At 47.6% G+C, this 18,966-nt stretch overlaps 2 protein-coding genes across 2 annotated transcripts; both read left to right on the top strand.

Moving 5' to 3' along the window:
• The first annotated feature begins 2,318 nt into the window (after positions 1-2,318).
• Positions 2,319-11,404, top strand: LOC114510586 (kallikrein-7-like). The gene is made up of 7 exons (XM_028529132.1): positions 2,319-2,334; positions 2,420-2,557; positions 3,012-3,165; positions 3,336-3,583; positions 4,198-4,334; positions 10,681-10,709; positions 11,332-11,404. The coding sequence occupies exons 1-7, from the start codon at positions 2,319-2,321 to the stop codon at positions 11,402-11,404; spliced, it is 795 nt and encodes a 264-aa protein (XP_028384933.1).
• A 5,712-nt stretch (positions 11,405-17,116) lies between these two features.
• Positions 17,117-18,272, top strand: LOC114510585 (kallikrein-7-like). Its single transcript, XM_028529130.2, has 3 exons — positions 17,117-17,257; positions 17,717-17,870; positions 18,047-18,272. The coding sequence occupies exons 1-3, from the start codon at positions 17,128-17,130 to the stop codon at positions 18,270-18,272; spliced, it is 510 nt and encodes a 169-aa protein (XP_028384931.2). The 5' UTR covers positions 17,117-17,127.
• Positions 18,273-18,966: the final 694 nt, after the last annotated feature.

The following is an 18,966-nucleotide window of genomic DNA, read 5'->3' as shown; positions in this document are numbered from 1 at the left end:
TGGTTGAGTCTGAAAGATGTGGTGGGAAGAGAGCAGCAGAAAGAGCTATGCTGCAGATAAGATTGGGTGTATTGGTTAATTTGGATTCCACATAGACACTCTAGTTAGAATTAGATTTGGATGTATGGTTTGGGATCAAATTCTCAACTTGATATGAAATTTGGACACAATGTTGATATTTGAATTTAAAAGAAGAAAAAGTTTGGCTGTGACAACAACAAAACAACAAAATTTTAAACAAGAAAGGAAACCTGAAGATGACATGAGATGGAGGGGTTCCATGGAATGTTAATTCACCAGCTCAGGAAACTCACCAAAGACCCTGACTATCTCCATCTCCTTGTTTGTCCATCTCTGGGGCTATGGCTTTGTCTATTGGTAACTTTACTCTGTGGTTCCAAGAGGGCAGCCTCACTTACAGAATTTACATCCACAAAGGACAACTGTTTAACAAAAGAAAGAGAACTCCTCTTGTGTCTCACCCTGGAAAGAAGAAAGCAGTTCCCAGAAATAACCCAGTTGTTTCCCCCTTACTCCTCATTGGTCCTCACTACATCGCATGTCCATTTCTAAACCAATCCCTGCAAAGCAGAATATGGCTCTGTGTTTGGTGCAGTAACGCTTCTCTGTACTCACCATGAGCAGAGCAGATTGCCCAAACTAAATCAAGGTTCTGACAAATGGCAGATGGAGTTACTGCTTGGGTAACCCACAATATTGTCTATTATGGAGCCAAATTATCAGAGAGAGAGAGAGAATTGCATTAGAGGTCAAAAGTGAGGTAAAAATGGGCTCACACTGAGGAATGAAACATATTTTGGTGTTTGCTCTGCTTAGGATTCAGTGATTCCCAAGTAGCTGCATGGATCCATTCACCTGCTCCTTCAAGATTTTGTTTAAACATCCTCTTCACACGGAGTCTTTCCAACCACCTTTCCTAAGAGTATAGTCACAGGGCTGCTGAGAAAAAGGGAAACCAATAATGCCCTATCTCTCCTTCTGGTCTTATTTTTCTCCATAGCACTTACAGCCACATAATGAACTATAAACTTGAAGTCCTTCTCTTTCTCCTTCTTCTTTACTAAAGAATACCCCTCACTGGAATGAGAGCTTCTGTGAAAAAATTTTGCCCTTTGGTTGATGCTGTGTCCCCATCACCCAGAATAGATTCTGCAACAAAGTAAATGTTCAGCGGAATTTCTCAGTGACTACAATGGGCAAAGATGAACATACCAGAAATTCAACTTGCCTTCGTTATAATGAAACTGACTCAAATCTACTTCAAAATGAAGCAGACTATATAAATCAGAAAAAAACTAGTGTAGACTATTATACAAAAGTATAAAAGGAGGAGTATTATAAATGCCCTAAGACAAAAAAAATTGTTCAGTATATTCTATAGAGTAAATAAAAGGTAACGTTCGATAATGTTGAGTACAGACATTTTTGTTGCAAATATGTGATACATATAAAAATCTAAGTGAAACAGTAAACAGTTTCACTTAGAAACAGTTTGGTAGGTGGAGTTAGCAGAGCCTTCTTATTTAATTCACCCCCATACATTAGTCTTGGGGTTGGGTTCAAGCTCAAAGACACGTCTGACATTCAGACTGGACAAGTTTCCACAGGCTGCCCAGAGTGAGGGGAAAAGGTCTAGGGGTTGAGGGAATGAAAATTGGCCACCCTGTAGAACCCAGGACACAGTCCATTCCTGAGCTGGGCAGATCCCTGACCCCTGTTTCTGCCCCTGAGTGCCAGCACCCGGCCCCTCCCTGGGTAGCTGCCACTAGGGATGGTGGATCTAGAGTGAGCTGGGGCCAACCCCTCTGGGTACTGCTCCAACCTGGCCTTGGAAGTGGGGGGAGAGGTAGAGTTCATGCCAATGGCTTTAGCTGCCTCAAGAGTTCCAGATAAGAACAAATGCGGGTAGGAGCATCCCAGAGTTGAGTTCACCTGCACTCCACGACCCTGGGTTTTGGATGGGGTGCGTGTGCTATATAAGGCTGGTATTGCACAGGGTGGGGCACAGTTGAACCCCAACCTGCTCTGAAGCCCAGATCATATCAGACCCACCACAGGTGAGGAGCCTCATTTGGAGTGAGGTTGGTGCCAGTGGATGGACAGCTGACTCTTGTTCCTAAGTGGGGAGCAACAGAGGCCAAAATTCCTGGTTGTGAGAAAGAGGGGTGGGAGGCCTGGAGTTTTTGGTCTTTTACCTAAAAGGGACTTGGGATACAGAATTATAAATGTGGCGACATAGGAAACCAGATCCCCAGGTTCTAAGTAGAGAAGGGTGTCTCCAGCCTAGACTTCTGTGGATGAGGAAGAAGGAAGGTGCAGGCTAGGGGCTCCTGGGTCTGAGGGTGCAGAAGGGCCTGGGGACCAGGACTCCTGGTTCCCGAACTCTCTGTCTTTCCAGTCCCAGCAGAAGACGCCTTTCCTCCTTCCTCCAAGCAGCAGCCCCCGGACGGCCCCAGAGGCCACATGGCAGGTCCCTGTCTCTCGCCCCTGCTGATCCTGCTGCTGTCCTTAGCCCTGGGAGCTGCTGGACTAGAAGGTAAGGGCCAGATGGGGAGGCCTCACCTTGCCCTATGCCTGACACTGTCCTCACCTTCTCTGTCCAAAAAGTCCCCCAGTTAGGACCCCACCACCTGCAGCAGCTTCCTCCCAGGCAGACAGGGCTCTCTTGCTGGGGCCCCTTCCCTCCTGATTCCTTCTGACTCCTGGGGTCCCTGTGCCCTCCAGGCTGCCTCCTGCCCTCAGTGTCTCTCCCATCAGCCTCTGGGGTTGTCTCCAGACCAGATGACCCCCACCCCGGGTCCCCAGCAGGCTCCCTCCATGAGTCCCCATCTCTGTCTGCAGCTTTCTCTGCCCTGTGCTCAGTTTCTGCCCCAGCCCTTCTCCATGCCTCCATGTCTGTCTCTGTCCCTCACTGTCTCTGGGCATCCATCCGCTGTGACCAGTCTTCCCCTGGTGCCTGCTACCCACGCTCTTTCCATGTCTCCATGCAGCCAACAACACCGGCGAAAGGATTATTAATGGATTTCTGTGTCCAAAAGGCAAGCAGCCCTGGCAGGTGGCCCTGTTTGACGGTCATAAGTTCCACTGTTCAGGCGTGCTGCTCAGCGAGCTGTGGGTGCTCACGGTCGCCCACTGCCACCTGAGGTATGTGACAGGGGAGCCATGGCGACTCCATTTCTCTCTCTGCATCCTCGTCCACATCTCTCTGAGCCTCTCCACCTTGGCCCCGGGCTTCTGTCCCCTTCCCTGTAGGGCTTGGTCCCCCCTCTTTCAGTCACATGGTCTCTTTCTAAGTGCTGCTTTTTGTTTTTAAGGGAGTACACCGTGCAAATGGGCAGTGATATTTTACTCCATGGGGATGTGCAGAGAATCAGGGCCACAAAGTCATTCATCCACCCTCGGTTTAGTGGAGTCACGCACGTTAATGACCTCATGCTGGTGAAGCTGAGCGCTCCAGCCCCGCTGTCCTCCACGGTGAAGATAATCAGCGTGTCCTCCCAATGCAAACCTCCTGGGACCAAATGTACTGTTTCCGGCTGGGGCAGCATTGCCATGGATATAGGTGAGGCTGCCTCTGGGACCCATTAAACCAGACACAGCTCCATTTTTTATTTTTATTTTTTCAGATCCAGGACACAGGTAACAGACCCAAGATCCCAGGCCCCCCATTTCTCTCCTCCTTCACTCTGGCGTCCAGTCACCCAGGCCCCCCACCATCAGACTCAGGAGCCCTGAACTTTAGTTCCCTTCCTCCAGTCCCACTTCCTTCTGTCCCAGAGCTGAGACTCTGTCTCACACACCCAGGAGTTTAGAACCCCATCCACCTCTTCACCGAGATCAACAATTCCTGTACCCCAGATGCATCTCCAGAGACCTGGGTATGGAGGACTCAGCTCCCAATTCCCTCAGACACAAGAGCATTTGCCTCTAGGTACCTCCTCCCACAGACCCAAGCATCCAGGCCGTCAGTCCCTTCCAGTCTCAGTCCCAGAAGGTCAAACACAAGCCCCTTCCACCCTTAGGACCAGCCATCCAAGAGATACATCCCTTTTCATGACCACAGCATTGAGTCACCCTCCTCTTTTTCCTTCAATGTCCAGGGCCCCTACTCTTTACATCAGGCCCTGTGCATCCACCGGACCAAGCTTCTGACTGTCCTGCTATCTTTCCCAACAGTGACATACCCAAAAGCGCTCATGTGCTCGCAGGTCAGCATCTATCCCTACATGTACTGCAAGAGGACTTTTCCTACAATATCGAGAAGATACATGACCTGTGCTGCTCCCCCTAACAGACTCTCCTACATGTGCAAAGTGAGTCCCCTCCTCTCCTGTCCTGGGTCCCGCTTCCTCTCAGGGTGGATGGAGCCTGTCTTCCTTCCGTCCAGAGTCTGGGGGCCTGGCCCTGATGCCCAGCCTTCCCTCGCACCTGGCCAGTCTCACTGTCCTGTTCTCTCTGCTCAGTCCTCTGCCTTGCTCAGAGTGGGAGCCTGGGGGGGGGGGCCCATGTGGCCCTGGGGGTGGGCACAGGGTTGAAGATTAGAAACTGAAGGTAGGGAAATGGGGTGAGCCTACGGAAAAAGCAGGGAGGCACGAGCTACTAGCAAAACTTTAAGGGGCACCAAAAGCTCAGTGACCAAGATGACTCCTATTCCAATGAAATATTTAAATATACTTCATGCAAAAAAAATTGATGTGAACAAAATATCAGACTTTCCAACAAAGACCAATCAGAATTGACTGGATTCGCCACTTGCCTCAGGTTCCTATGGGGTTCAGCACAGCACTGTGCAGACCCTGTGTTTATCTATAGTTGGAATACTGCTTTGTCATAAGTATAATTCATATTAAATTTTATTTTTAAGGTATGCAGTAAAATACTCATTGCAGTCACTGAGATGTGCCTGAGGTTAACGTCCTGCTTCTATGTCTTTGTTCCTGGTCCTAATTCTTGGAAAAGAATTAGCCCCTCCTTCTCTTGGGCCCCTCTACCTCATCTCTGTAACCCCCTCTCTGTTTCTGAGAATAAACTTGCCTCATTTCTCTCCTACACCTCATTTAATTTCCTTGTTTTCTTCTGATCCACGTGGGATCTCTTCTCTTCCTTTCCCTTTTCTTCCTTCCTCCCTCTTCCCTCCTCCCTCTCCTTTCTCCTCCTTCTCCTCCTTCCTCCTCTTCTTTCCTCTTCTTCTCCTTCTCCTTCCCCTTCTCCTTCCTTCTCCTCCCTCTTTCTCTCCCCCTGCCTCTGTCACTCTTACTTTCTCCATCTTCATCTTTTGCCACACGCCCAATCCTTCTCTCTACCCCTCTCTCTTCCACTCTCATCTTTTACCTCTTAGTACCCCCACACTCTTTTCTCACATCTGCACTCTCAACTTCCAGGAAGGCGAAATGGTGTGTGTTAAAGGGTTAATGGGACAGGGATGTGTGTTCTAAAAACTCAGGGGCTCCCCTTGTCCCCCACTGTTGTGCAAGCTGTGTTGGGACACAGAGCCCCACATTCGGGACAGTCCCACATTTGGTTTAACACGTCCCTCCCATCTTCTTAAATTTCATATATTTGAACCTGGTAGTCTGTATTTTTACTTTACAATGTACCCTGTAAATTATGGCATTGGTCTGGCCCCTGGCTTGAGGACTATCTTGTTGCCCAACCCTGGATAAACAAATGTATCAGATTCCCTGGAGATAATGCTCCCTCTTCTAGTGCCTTGACAGAGTAATTCACTATGGGGGGGGGGGCGGTGGAATTGGGCTCTGACTTCCTGGAAGCCCCCCCACTCCCTGTGATTGGTCTCATTGGCCAGTGCTCAAATCAATGTGTTCAGAAAACGTTGTTTCTCCTTTCCAGGGTAACATTGATCCTTACCCTCCCATTGGTTCACAGAGGCAATGAGTCTCTTCTCATTGGCCAGGGTGGAAGGCTGGGGTCTGGCAGGACTAAGACTTGATAACCTCGGAGTATATGAGACCTCAGTGTTGGTTGCTCTGGAGCTAAAGCTAATCTCTTTCCCTTCCAGCTTGACTCGGGCAATCCACTGATGTGCGGAGGCTCCCTACAAGGCCTGTTGTCCTCTGCATATTTCCCTTGTCGACCACCATTTGACCCAGTTATCTACATCCGCCTTTGCAAGTACCACAAGTGGATTTATGAAACCATGAAAAGTAATTGCTAATTTCTCCACACTCTCACTTCTCCATCCCTATGCCCTGAACAGGAGTTCACATAAATAAAGACATCCATGATTTATAGCCATATTTGACTTTGACTTTATCATTTTCAAAATCATATTAAAATGTCAACAATATTCTAATAAAGATCTCACCTATAAGTGGAAACTAATCAACATAACAAATAAATGAGCAAAAAAACCCCAAAAACCAGAGTCATGGAAGTAAAGAACTAACTGAGAGTAACCAGAGGGGAGGAGGGAGATAACAGTAGAAAGAAGAGGAAGGGTCAAGTCAAAGAACATGTACAAAGGACCCATGAACAAGGACAATGGGGTGGGGATTGTCTTTGGGAACTGGGGTTGGATAGGGCAGGGGAGAGCAACAGCAGGGGGAGGGCAGGATGGGGACAACTGTAACTGGACAAGAATAAACAATATATAAATAATAAACAAACAAACAAATAAATAAATAATTTTAAAACCTATAAATAAAAACAAAACTCAAAAACCTCAGGTCTGGTAAAGGTGCAGTGAGACCTGCAGTTTCACCACTGGGACTGTAAATTGCTACAATGTTTATAGAAGAAAGGCAAAGCAAGGTGAATCCAGGGTCTTATTGATCACTTTTGACCTAGTAATTTTAGTAAATCCAAAATGTGGGCAGGATTTGAAATCATCACAACATCATTTGTCATAGAACAGTGGCAACACTGAACATGTTCCAAATTATTGGATTTTTTATATAAAAAAATAAACTGATGTAGGAAAAGGATACTAATGAAGCTTCTCAAGATAATACAAAAAATTATTGCAAGAAATGTTATGCAAGAATGTTGATGCTATCTGACACAAAATTTAAAAAGATACAACAATGTATATGAATGGAGTCTTCACCATGTAAAATAAAATGGTCACCGAATAAAATTGGACAGAGCATGGACCAACCACACATGGACATAGTCATGAGTGCTTCCTCCTTTCCATTTTCTTTTCTGTTCCTGTGCACTTTTATAACCTGACAAATGCAGGTGGGAACCTCTGAAGAGCTCAGGTTGGGGAGAGACCTTAAAAGAGGGAGATGGGAAGGGAATATGGATCTGATTCTGAGCTTTCACTTTGTCTCCTTCCCCCAACCCCTCACTGGCTTAGTGGCATGTTTGTGTACATTTTCCAGACCTCAGTTTTCCCACCCAAAAAATGAGGGAGAGAGGGAAAAGGAGAGGGAGAAGGAAAAGAGGGAAGAAAGGAGGGAGGACAGAAATGCCTTCTTCATAAGTGTGCAAAGGGATGGGAAAGAGGTTTTGAGCATTTCACAGGTGACAAAGAAGTAGAGAAGGAGGAGGTTTGCATAACGGATACTGCTGGCTCTGAGATAGGACACAGGAGTCCAGTGAGGGCCTGCTCAAGTGAGCAGCCAGAGTCTGGAGTGAGAGAGGCCAGTGGGGGTGAGAACCTGGGTAGGTGGGCTCCTGTCCTCACAGAATTCAGGGGCTGGTGGGGGGGGGGGGGGGGCGGGGCGGAACTCTGGAAGGAAAGAGGGAAGAGGAAGCAGTCCCCTGTGACTCAGAGCCTAGCAAGGTCTCCTGATGCCTGGTGTCCTGGACTCCCCGGGCAGTCAGACCCTGCTGACTGAGGGATCTTCTCCCAACCAAGACTCACCCTTTTCAGGCATTTTTCATGTTTTCCTCTGAGAAGTCCCTTCTAACCAACATCCTCCAGATATTTCCTCATGTCATCTCATCCCTCTTTTGTATCTTTCTGTACCCACATCTAAACACCTCCATATTGCAGACATTTTGCTGAAACAGATATTTTGCACAGAGGAATCTGAGAAACCCCCCCTCCCACAAAATACAGAAGCCAACCTTCCCAACCTTCCCTTCCTCAGACCCAAAGTCTGGACCCCCAGTCTCTGCTCAGACCTAGGAGTTTGAACACCCAGTCACCTTCTTTCTCAGACCCAGGACTTCAAACCCCAGGTCATTCATATCTCGGGCCCAGAAGGCTGTAACCCAATCCAGGAAGGCTGTAACCTGGATTCTGGGTCTGGGAGGCTTTCTCAGACCCAGAATCCAGGCTTCAACCCCTTGCTTTCTCAGACCCAGTATTCTGGCCTCACAGCCCCCTCCTCCTTTCCACCCTAAAGTCCAGACCACTAGCCTCACCCTTTCTCTGGACCACTGACGAACTGAAAAATGTCTGGGATTTTGGTCACCGACCCCCATGAAGCTCCATCACCTTCCCCTCTCCCCCACATACCACTCCAAAACAATATTCTAGCTGAAATTTTAAAAAGTAACAAAAACCCAGTAGTTGCACTAAGTCTGTCTGGAGACACCTGGTCCTGCCTCTCAGCTCCTTTACACAAGCCTGGAGGCAAATTCTTTGCCATGACTTGTGATAGCCCTCTTGGAATTCATACAAAGGAAAGCCGAGATATCACTAGGATTGGACAGATAGTGAGATGGAAAGAACATGTTCCTTCTACAGGGCATGCGGGATAGTTAACATCACATGGAAAGAGTTCACCAGGGTAGTCAGGTAAAGGACAACAATGAGGAATGCTGGGGTCATCTCCTCCCAGTCTCTGGGTATTTATCTCTGCAGTTCTGGAGAACAGATCATGCTGACATTGAAAGTTGTTTTTATTCCAGATGCATAAAACCAATGGCCAGGACCTGCTCAAGGTTAAGGTTTATCTATCACATAGGCCTTAGGACATGACTTCAGGCAATAACCCACTCAGTTAAAAAAAATTTATGATCAGAACATCTCGTGGGGTTACTTTCAGTTACTGAACTTCTCTGGCTTGCCAGGTAGTTATATTCTTGCTCATGTTTCTCCTCATCTCATCATGGTCTTGAGTCATTCCAAGACCCCACACTCCTCCACACTTCCTCATGTTGTAGAAACTCTGCAGCCATTGATCCACTCTGCACAAAAAGTTAAGACCCCTTCTTGCACAAAACTAAGAGCCAAGTCTCCCAGACCCTTATCTCTCAGATCCAGGAGTCCAGATAGTTCCTTTCCCAGGACCACAGTCAAGGTCCCAGCTCACTTTCATTCTGAGCCCAAAAATCTAGACGTCCATCGAGATCCTTTCTTTGGTAATTTGGAGTTAAGAGAACCTCTTATTCTTCTTCACAGTGAAGAATTGGGGTTCGTATCAGAATGGCAATGTGACCCACCAGGAAGCAGCAAAACCAGGTCAAGTCCTACCGATCCATCACTTCTCAAGAGACCATGGGAGGCTGTAGAACCCACCAAAGGCATCCTGGGCTATGCTGAGGACCAGGTTGCCCGCTGTGACATTACCAGTGACTCCCCACCTTTCATCTTCCATGTTGAAGCTTACATTGTCCTCAATGACCATTGTGTCAAGCTCATTTGCTGGTATGACAATGAATGTGACTACAGAAACAAGATGGTGAATCATATGGTCCACATGGCCTCCAAATGCTAACAGGTCCCTGGACCACCAGCTTGAGTGAGAGGAGGAGACACCCTCAGTTACTAGGAAGCCTTTGTGCCAAGTCTATCCCAAATCCAGTGATAATTCCCTGGCCTCTGTGTTTTTCATACCAAACCCCCTGTATAAGGATGGGGGGCCTGGGGAGCCATACCTTGTCATTCATCATCAATTAAACTTTACCTCCCCTCAAGAAAAAGCTGTTGTGAAGGTTATATGAGATGTGAGCATGTAATACAGCTTTCAGCTTCTAAAAGGGCCAGGGAGATATTTTCCCCTCAAGTCTATAGCTCAAAGGCTAATAAGAAAGGTAAATTCACCTTTGGTCATTAATTCAACATTTACTTGTATGGGTCTGACAGGCCCCAAGTGCTGAGTTGTATGAGTCCCTTTCCTTATGGGGTTGCCCGATAGGTGGGGGAACTAGACAATGAACAAATACATATCAAATAAAACAAGATATAGGGTGAGTGCTATAATGGAATACCATAGATGACAAGAAGGTAGAAAGTGATAGAGGAGTGCTTTTTTTATTCTGAATGGTGAGAGAGGGCCTCCAGGAGGAAGTGATGTTTGGATGAAGTAGGATTCAGCTGAGATGGAGTACTTTGGGGTCTGGGGTGGTAAAATTGGGGAGAGAGGCTCAGGGTGTCACAAAGGGCTCCTCCAAATCCTCCAATTCCCTGATTCTTAATGTGAAAATGACTCAGAGAAAGACACAAAAGGCAGGTCCAGTGGACCTTTTACTCTAGGTGGAGAAAAGGAAACAGCAGGTCCATGGCTTTGTTTAAGGTGGTGAGAAGTGGTAAGCCCTGTGAAGTGGGACAGAAAGTCCCCTGGGCAGCTGTGGGCTCACAGACTTGGGTGGAAGAAAGAGGTTGCTCTCTGAAAACTTACAAACTCTGCCCCCTCAGAGAGCTTTCCTCACACCCTCAACTGTGCAGAAGTAGAACTCCTTCCCCAGACGCTGTGTGAGGGTGTCTAACCTGGGTAAGTCACAGAGGCATGGTCTGTGCAGGAGGTGGCAGTGGAGCTGACCGATGCCAGGTGAGTGACCTCTGAGACCTCTTTCTATCCTCATCTCTCACACTTGTAGAGGCTGGAGGAGTGGCAGTGGGTGACTTTACACAGTTGTCATCCACAGAGGTCTTCCCTGTCTGTACACAGTGAGAAAAAGATTCCGAAGGCCTACTTCCCCTGTGGTTCACACAGCACAGGGGTCAGGAGTGTTGGACATGTGCGTTCTTTTGCTTGAGTATCCCTGTCTGCAGATGAGAGTCAGGAAGGAGGAGAAGTTAAAGAGAGTGAGAAGAGATGCCCATGGAGGACAGAGTCTCAGAGTAGACCACACACAACCTTCTACTCCCTTTCCGAGTGTTAATTCCTGACATTTGTGCTGACTCTGCCATTGACCAGCTAGTCAGCCACTTTGGTTTGGCATGTGACTGGGTTCCCTACAACAGCTGCCTGCTCCTATTATGGGTTTTTTGGGGCAGTAATGCTCTCTCCCTATTGGCCAAGGAATGGTGACATGGATTTCAGTGCTCCTTCAAAGATGCCCCATCCCCATGATGACAAATCTCAGAATTTCCCGCAGATTAAACACTCTCTTTCCCATGGGCTACACCTCCAGTTCTCAGGGCTCTCACTGGCTTTGTCCTCTTTGTAGAAGCCCCACCCCCTTTGTCAATGATTGGCCCCTGAAGATGATGCTCCAAGGCATCATTCCTCCCCACTGGTGAGGACCATGGTCATTCCTTCAGTGTTCCTGCCATTTGTGTGTGTGTGTGTGTGTGTGTGTGTGTGTGTGTGCAAGGAACTCTGTCCACTTGTCATATGTTTTCTAACTGGATTCAGTGTTCTCTTCACTGGAGGCAGGGAAGTGTTACCGGCTCAGTCCCTAGTGTATCCTCTCTTTGGACCCTCAGGGCACCATCCTCTTCTATCATTGGTCAGGATTTTCCTCATTACTCTTAGGCATCCTGTTATGTCCTTGTACACAGAGAGATTAATTTCTAGTATTAACAATGTGGGTGGGTGATGACATAGAGGGGAAGTGACTTGTCCAGGGTGTACCAGAAACTCAGGGACAGAGAGGACTGTGCAGTGTGGCAGAGGGTCAGAGCACCCAGGAGGGGACAAAAGCTGGAAGGACCCACATAGACAGGGAGGTCAGTTCTGCTTTAGTCGGGGATCACTTGGGTACAAGTGTCAGAGCCTCATCCAAACTGGCTGAAGCACAAGAGGGTGTTGATTCATTTAGATGGCTAAGAAGGCTGAGGGCATGGCTCATGATCAGAGGAAGTTGACATGGGTACCAGAGTGTCAAGTTGTTGACATGGTGACTTAGGCCAATCAGCTCTCTTTTTCTCTTACTCTTCCCACCTCTTTCTCCCTCTTTCTGTTTCTCTCTCTGATGTTTTTCTGCCATTTCTCATCTCTGCTTGTGTCTTTCCTTCTTTTATCTCATTCTGGCCCCTATAGACTTGGAGAGAACATAGCAGCTACAGACAGACTTAATTAAGCACACTCAGCAAAAACAATGACTCCCTTTCTCCTGGCATCTTGATATTAGTCCCAGGGAAGATCTCACACGGGTCCAGCTTGAACACAGACCCTTCTCAGACTCTTGGATTCATCATTATTTCTAGGAAAGAAGTGATGATCTTGTTAGCTCACCCTTGTTTATGCGTCCAAATGGGTGGGAAGGCTTAGAGAGGTATCATTGCCTATGACACCAAAATATATGAGGGAATAGCTTCCAATGAAGTGAAATGTTTTTAAAGAAGGAGGAAGTGAATCCAGTAAGTCAGAAACAATTGGCCTTCAGAACACAGGGTGATGAATCAAGAAATTCCAGGACCATTGTCCAGGATTCCTCAAAACAAGGCACAGTTGGCTGGACAGTTGGACTCCAATTCTCAGGTGTGACCACGAGCTGGAAGACTAGTCATCAGGCATAGGTTCAGGAGATACATCTGAGGGTGAGGGTAGTATAGGTGAGGGTATCTGGATGGGATTTAGGAACAAGGCAGGGACTATAACTAAGGTCACAGCAGGACTTGGCTTGGGGATTATTGCCAACAATGGAGGTTACATTATGAATAGACTCATGGGGTTCTGAATTTGTTCCAACCAACTGGGAAACTGACCATATAGGAGGGTGTCTCAGGAAAATGACCCTTGCAGAGCGTAGGCTTGTGCAATGGTGAGACCATTAGCAGCTCCCAGCATTCAAATTCTGCCTATTTTAGCTGCTAAGTTGAATGACTTCTTTCAAGGGACCTCACCTATTTTAATCCTCCTTTTTCCATCTATAAAAACAAGGAAGACAATACTCACTTGAATCTATGTGAGGAATAATGACAAGTTTCAGCAAGTGTCTGACACATCACACTAAACATAAAACAAGAAATGGAAGGTATTTTATTTTTTGTGTGATGTGGAAGGCAGTAATATTTATAGAGTTCTTGCTAGTGCCCATCCATTTTTCTTTCACCATTTTATTTAATCCTCCCATTTGTCTTGAGGTGTAGTTTTGAGAACTTGGCTTGGATTGATGTACTCAATGTTGTGTCAACATTACTATGTTGTTACTGAGTAGATTTTTACTATAAAGACTATTTTAGAGATTTTGTGAAAGGAAGAGTCTGGGAGGTGTGTAGAGTTAACAAAAGGGTGAGGAAAGAGTTGCACGTGCAAACGAGGTTAGAATTTCAGGTAGAAATTGAGTTGGGAATTAGTATGGGGCTGGGATTTGGAATCACAGTGCCAGGACCGGTGTCAGAGGTGAACTGGAGATGGTTTTGTGAAGAGGACGTCAACATGGACTTTCTGGAAGAAGACAGGGAGTCAGAGAGAAGGCTGGGTTGTGCCTGGAGTCAGGTTGGGGACCACTCCATGGGGACATCTAGTGTTTGGGACAAGGTTTAGTATGGTTTGTAACTATGGGTTCAGGGTTCAAGTCAAGAGTGAGGTGTGAGATGTAGCTTGAGTTGATATTTGGAGTCAGGAGCTTGGTCAGGATGTAGATAGCACATTGAGGTATAAACTGGACTTGGTCAAGAATAAAGCAGTATTGAGGTTCAGGATTAGTTAAGACTGAGGTCTCAGGTTAAGTCTCAGGCTCGTGTAGAGGTTACAGTTGACAGCTGTGTCAAAGTAAGGACTGAAGTTAGAATTATGCTTGAAATCAGGGGCTGAAGTGCTGCCCACCCCCTCATAAATTCTTGATAAAATCCGACTATGCCTTCTCATTGAATGGCAACACAGTCCATCAAATGAGAGACCTTGAAGCCCTAACATCTCCACCTCCCTCACCACAGTTTTGTTCAATCCATCACCATAGTCTGTTGATTTTCCCTCCTAAATGCTTCGTGAATCCTTCCGCTTGTTACCTACCATTGGTTCCTCCCCAATGGCCTTATCTGAGTCACCATCACCTCTCACTTGGACAGCAGGAATGATCCCTTCATGATTCCACATCCACTCCTTATCTTCTTTCACAGGGAAGCCAGATTGATATTGTGAAGTAACAAAGGTTTTATGTCAGTCCCATGAATAAAGGCCAAGTGGTTCATTATTGTGCATACAGTAAAGACCAACTCACCGTGATCTTCAAGGTGCTTCATTGCCGGGTTCCAGACAATCTCGGTTGTCCTAGCTCCATCACTTCTTCATTCCATCTCTGGACTTTTGCACCTGCTGTCTCCTCCCCATGGTACTCTCCAGGCCCCTTCCATGTTTTCTAGTCCTTTCATGCTTGCAGGTCTTTGCACTCTCAGTTCTTTGTTCCTCCCTGGGTCAAATCCACCTGGAAGGGCTTTCATGATCCTCTGCATCTGTACTTCAGAGCACACATTGAAATGGTAAATGTGCATTTACCTTCAAGATTCCAATGATTTGATTATTTTTCCTTTTATGCTTGACTACTTTCCTTGTAGAGAGGGGCTCGGTGTGTCCAGGTCTGTGCTCCACTGTATCCTCAGCACCTAGCCCAGCCTGGTACGGAGCTGATCTCGGTATATATTTTCTAAGCGTACAAATGGCTGAGATTGGGAGAGGCTGTGGGAAGAGAACCGGAGAAAGAGCTACCACTGCATGTCAGGTTGGGTTTGTTTGTTAATTTGGATTCCACATGGAGATTCCAGTTAGACTGAGATTTGGATTTATGGTTTGGGATCAAATTCTCAACTTGATATGAAATTTGGACACAACATAGAGAGGTCTTAGCAAAAACAGTGTGGGTGTGGGAACAAAAAAGAACTTTGAACCAGAACACAAACCTGAAGACAACATGAGATGAAGGGACTCCATAGAACGTTAATTCACTAGCTCAGTGAACTCACCAAAGACCCTGACTATCTCCATCTCCTTGTTTGTCCATCTCTGGGGCTATGGCTTTGTCTTATTGGTAACTCTCCTCCATGGTTCCAGGAGGGCTGCCTCACTTCCAGAATTTACATCCACAAGGGACAACTGTTTAACAGAAGAAAGAGAACTCCTCTTGTGTCTCACCCTGGAAAGAAGAAAGCAGTTCCCAGAAGTAACCCAGTGGTTTCCCCCTTACTCCTCATTGGTCCTCACTACATCGCATGTCCATTTCTAAACCAATCCCTGCAAAGCAGAATATGGCTCTGTGTTTGGTGCAGTAATGCTTCTCTGTACTCACCATGAGCAGAGCAGATTGCCCAAACTAAATCAAGGTTCTGACAAATGGCAGATGGAGTTACTGCTTGGGTAACCCACAATATTGTCTATTATGGAGCCAAATTATCAGAGAGAGAGAGAATTGCATTAGAGGTCAGAACTGAGAAAAAAAATGGGCTCACACTGAGGAATGAAACATATTTTGGTGTTTGCTCTGCTTATGATTCAGTGATTCCCAAGTAGCTGCATGGATCCATTCACCTGCTCCTTCAAGATTTTGTTTAAACATCCTCTTCACACGGAGTCTTTCCAACCACCTTTCCTAAGAGTATAACCACAAGGGTTGCTGAGAAAAAGGGAAACCAATAATGCCCTATCTCTCCTTCTGGTTTTATTTTTCTCCATAGCATGTACCCCCACATGAAAAACTGTAAATTTGAAGTTGTCATTTCTTTATTCAAGTTCTCCACCCACTGGAGTAAGAGCTTCGGTGAAGGGATTTTTGCTGTTTCCTTGACGCCATGTCCTCAGGAATCAGAATAGATCCTGGCTCAGAGTAACATGCTCAGTGGCTATAAAAGGAAGGAATAGCACAATGACCAAAGAGGAATACGCCAAGAAATTCATCCCACCATTGTTTTAATGAAAATGATTCAAAGTGAAAGAGATCACTTAAAGCAGAGGAAAAAAATGATACTGTAGAACATTATATAACAGTATTAAAAAAGGGAGAAATGATCCTAGTGTACTAAGAGGAACAATTGTTTAGGATTTTTATACAGTCAATGAGAAGTTACATTAGATAATGTTGAGTACAGATATTTTTGTTACAAACACATAACGTGTATAGAAATCTGAGTGAAACAGTGAGCATTGAGTGGGTGGAATTAGAAAAGCCTTCTCTTACTCACTCATAACCCTCTCCTAGGGTGGGTATTAGGTTCAGGCTCAAAGCCACATCTGAGACTCAGCCTGGAAAAGCTCCCACAGGCTGACCAGAGTTGGGGTGCAGCATCTAGACTCTGGACCATGCATGCGAGGGGATGAGGACAAGAAAAATGGCCAAAGCAGTGTCCCCAGGACACAGTCCATTCCTGAGCTGGGCAGGTCCTTGACCTCTGGTCCTGGCCTTCAGCACCAGCATCTGGCCCCTCCCTGCATAGCTGCCAGCAGGGACGGTGGAGACAGAATGTACTGGCGCCAAACACCCAGGGTACAACCCACCCTGACCTCAGCAGTGAGGGTGCAGGTAGAATTCGGGCCTCTGGGTTCAGCTGCCTCAGGGGTTCCAGATACGAGAAAATGCAGGTAGGAGCACCCCAGAGCTGAACTGTACATGTGCTCTGGTCCCTGGGGGGTGGGGATTGAGGCAGGTGTGCTACACGAGGAACTCTCTGCACTAGGTTGGACACCGTTGAATCCCAACCTGCTCTGAAATGTAGATCAGGTCAGACCTGCCACAGGTGAGAAGGAGTCGCATTTTGGGTGGGGTAGGTGCATCTGGATGCACATGTGGCTTTTGCTCCTAAGGGGAGAGCAATAAGGGCCAAAACTTCTGGTTGTGAGAAAGGGGGGTTGGAGGTCTGGAGTTTTGGATCTTTTACTTCAAAAGAACGTGGGATAGCGAATTACAAATGGGGAGGGAGAGAAAGCTCGATCCCTAGATTCAGAGTGGAAGGGTGTCTCCGGCCTGGACTTCTGAGTCTGAAGAAGCAGGTGGTTGCAGACTAGGGCTCCTGGGTCTGAGGGCACAAAAGGGCCTGGGGACCAGGACTCCTGGTTCCTGAACTCTGTCCTTCCAGCCCCAGCAAAAGACATGCTTCCTCCTCCCTCCACATGGCAGCCCCCTGAGGCTCCCAGAGACCACATGGCAGGTCCCCATCTCTCACCCCTGCTGATCCTGCTGCTATCCTTGGCCCTGGGAGCTGCTGGACTAGAAGATGAGGGCCAGACTGGGAAGCCTGACCTTGCTCCTGGGCCTGTAACTGTCCCCATCTTCTCCCTCTAGGGCGTTGCCCTCTTCCCAGAAGCCCAGTCAGGACCCCGCCTGCCCCCACCCCCACCCCACAGAAACTTCCTCCAAGGCAAACAGGGCTCTCCTGCTGGGGCCCCTTTCCTCCTGCTTTCTTCTGGCTCCTGGGGACCCTGTGCCCTCCAGGCTGCCTCCTGCCCTCAGTGTCTCTCCCATCAGCCTCTGGGGTTGCCTCCAGACCAGATGCTCCAACTGGGTCCTGAGCAGGCTCCCTCTGTGGGTCCCCATCTCTGTCTGCAGCTTTCTCTGCACTGTGCTCAGTCCACACCTCTCTGTCTGTCTCTCTCCCTCACTGTCTCTGAGCATCCACCCACTGTGACCTCAGTCTTCCCCTGGTGCCTGCTACCCACACTCTTTCCATGTCTCCATGCAGCCAACAATACTGAGGAAAAGATTGTTAATAGATCTCCATGTCCAAGAGGCAAGCAGCTGTGGCAGGTGGCCCTATTGTATGACAATGAGTTCCATTGTTCAGATGTGCTGGTCAGCAAGCAGTGGGTGCTCACGGTCACCCAGTGCCACCTGAGGTATGTGACAGGGGGGCCACAGTGACTCCTTTTCTGTTTTTGGGATCTTGTCTGTGTCTCCCGCTGGGCCTCTGACCCCCTTGTTCCAGGTCTATGTTCCCCTATCTCTGGGGCTTTACCCTTATCTCTTAGTCCCAGTGTCTCCCTCTGAAGGTTGCTTTCTGTTTCTCAAAGAGAGTATACATAGTACAAATGGGCAGTGATCTTCTGCTTGATGCAGAGCTCCTGGAGACCAAAGCTACAGAGTCATTCATCCACCCCCAGTACAACTATGTCACCCTCACTCATGACATCATGCTGGTGAAGCTGCACAGTCCAGCCCAGCTGTCACCAACTGTGAGCACAGTTGATATGCCCTCCCACTACAACCCCACTGGGACCAGATGTACTGTTTCCATCTAGGGCATCACCTCCCCCTTTGTAGGTAAGGTGGCCTCTGGGACCAAGTCAACCAGGCCCAGCTCCCTTCTCCCTCAGATCCAGCAGACAGGTAACAGATCCAAGATTCCAGATCCCCAAACCCCTTCTCCTTCAGGCCCAGGCACCCAGGCATCCAGGCCCTCTGCCATCAGACCCAAAAGCTCTGACCTTTAGAACTTCTCCCCTAGTTCCATAATCCTTGCACCCCAGGCCTCAATCCCACATACCCAGGAGTTTAGGACCCCAGCCACCCCAGATGCATCTCCAGAGACCTAGGTATGGAGGGCCCAGCTCCCACCTTCCTCAGACACAAGAGTGTTTGCCTCTAGGTACCTCCTCCCATAGACCCAAGTATCCAGGCCCTAAGTCCCTTCCACCCTCAGTTCCAGAAGTCCAAGGTCAAACACAAGCTCTTCCCACCCTCAGGACCAGCAGTTCAAGAAATATGTCCCTTTTCATGACCACAGCACTGAGTCACCCAGCCCCATCTTCTTCAACATCCAGGGCCTTGGTTCTTTACATCACTATTCAAGGGTGCACTGGACCAAGCCTCTGACTGTCCCCCTAAATCCCCCAACAGCAGTGAATCCATTAGAGCTCATGTGCTCGATGTCAGAACCATGCCCAACATCAACTGCAAAACGTTTTACAATGTCGAGTTGGGAAGACACATGAT

Source organism: Phyllostomus discolor, chromosome 12 (genome assembly GCF_004126475.2).
Source record: "Phyllostomus discolor isolate MPI-MPIP mPhyDis1 chromosome 12, mPhyDis1.pri.v3, whole genome shotgun sequence".
Taxonomy (NCBI): Eukaryota; Metazoa; Chordata; class Mammalia; order Chiroptera; family Phyllostomidae; genus Phyllostomus; species Phyllostomus discolor.
The sequence above is the reverse complement of the archived record's forward strand: the minus strand, read 5'-3'. Positions and strand labels throughout refer to the sequence as shown.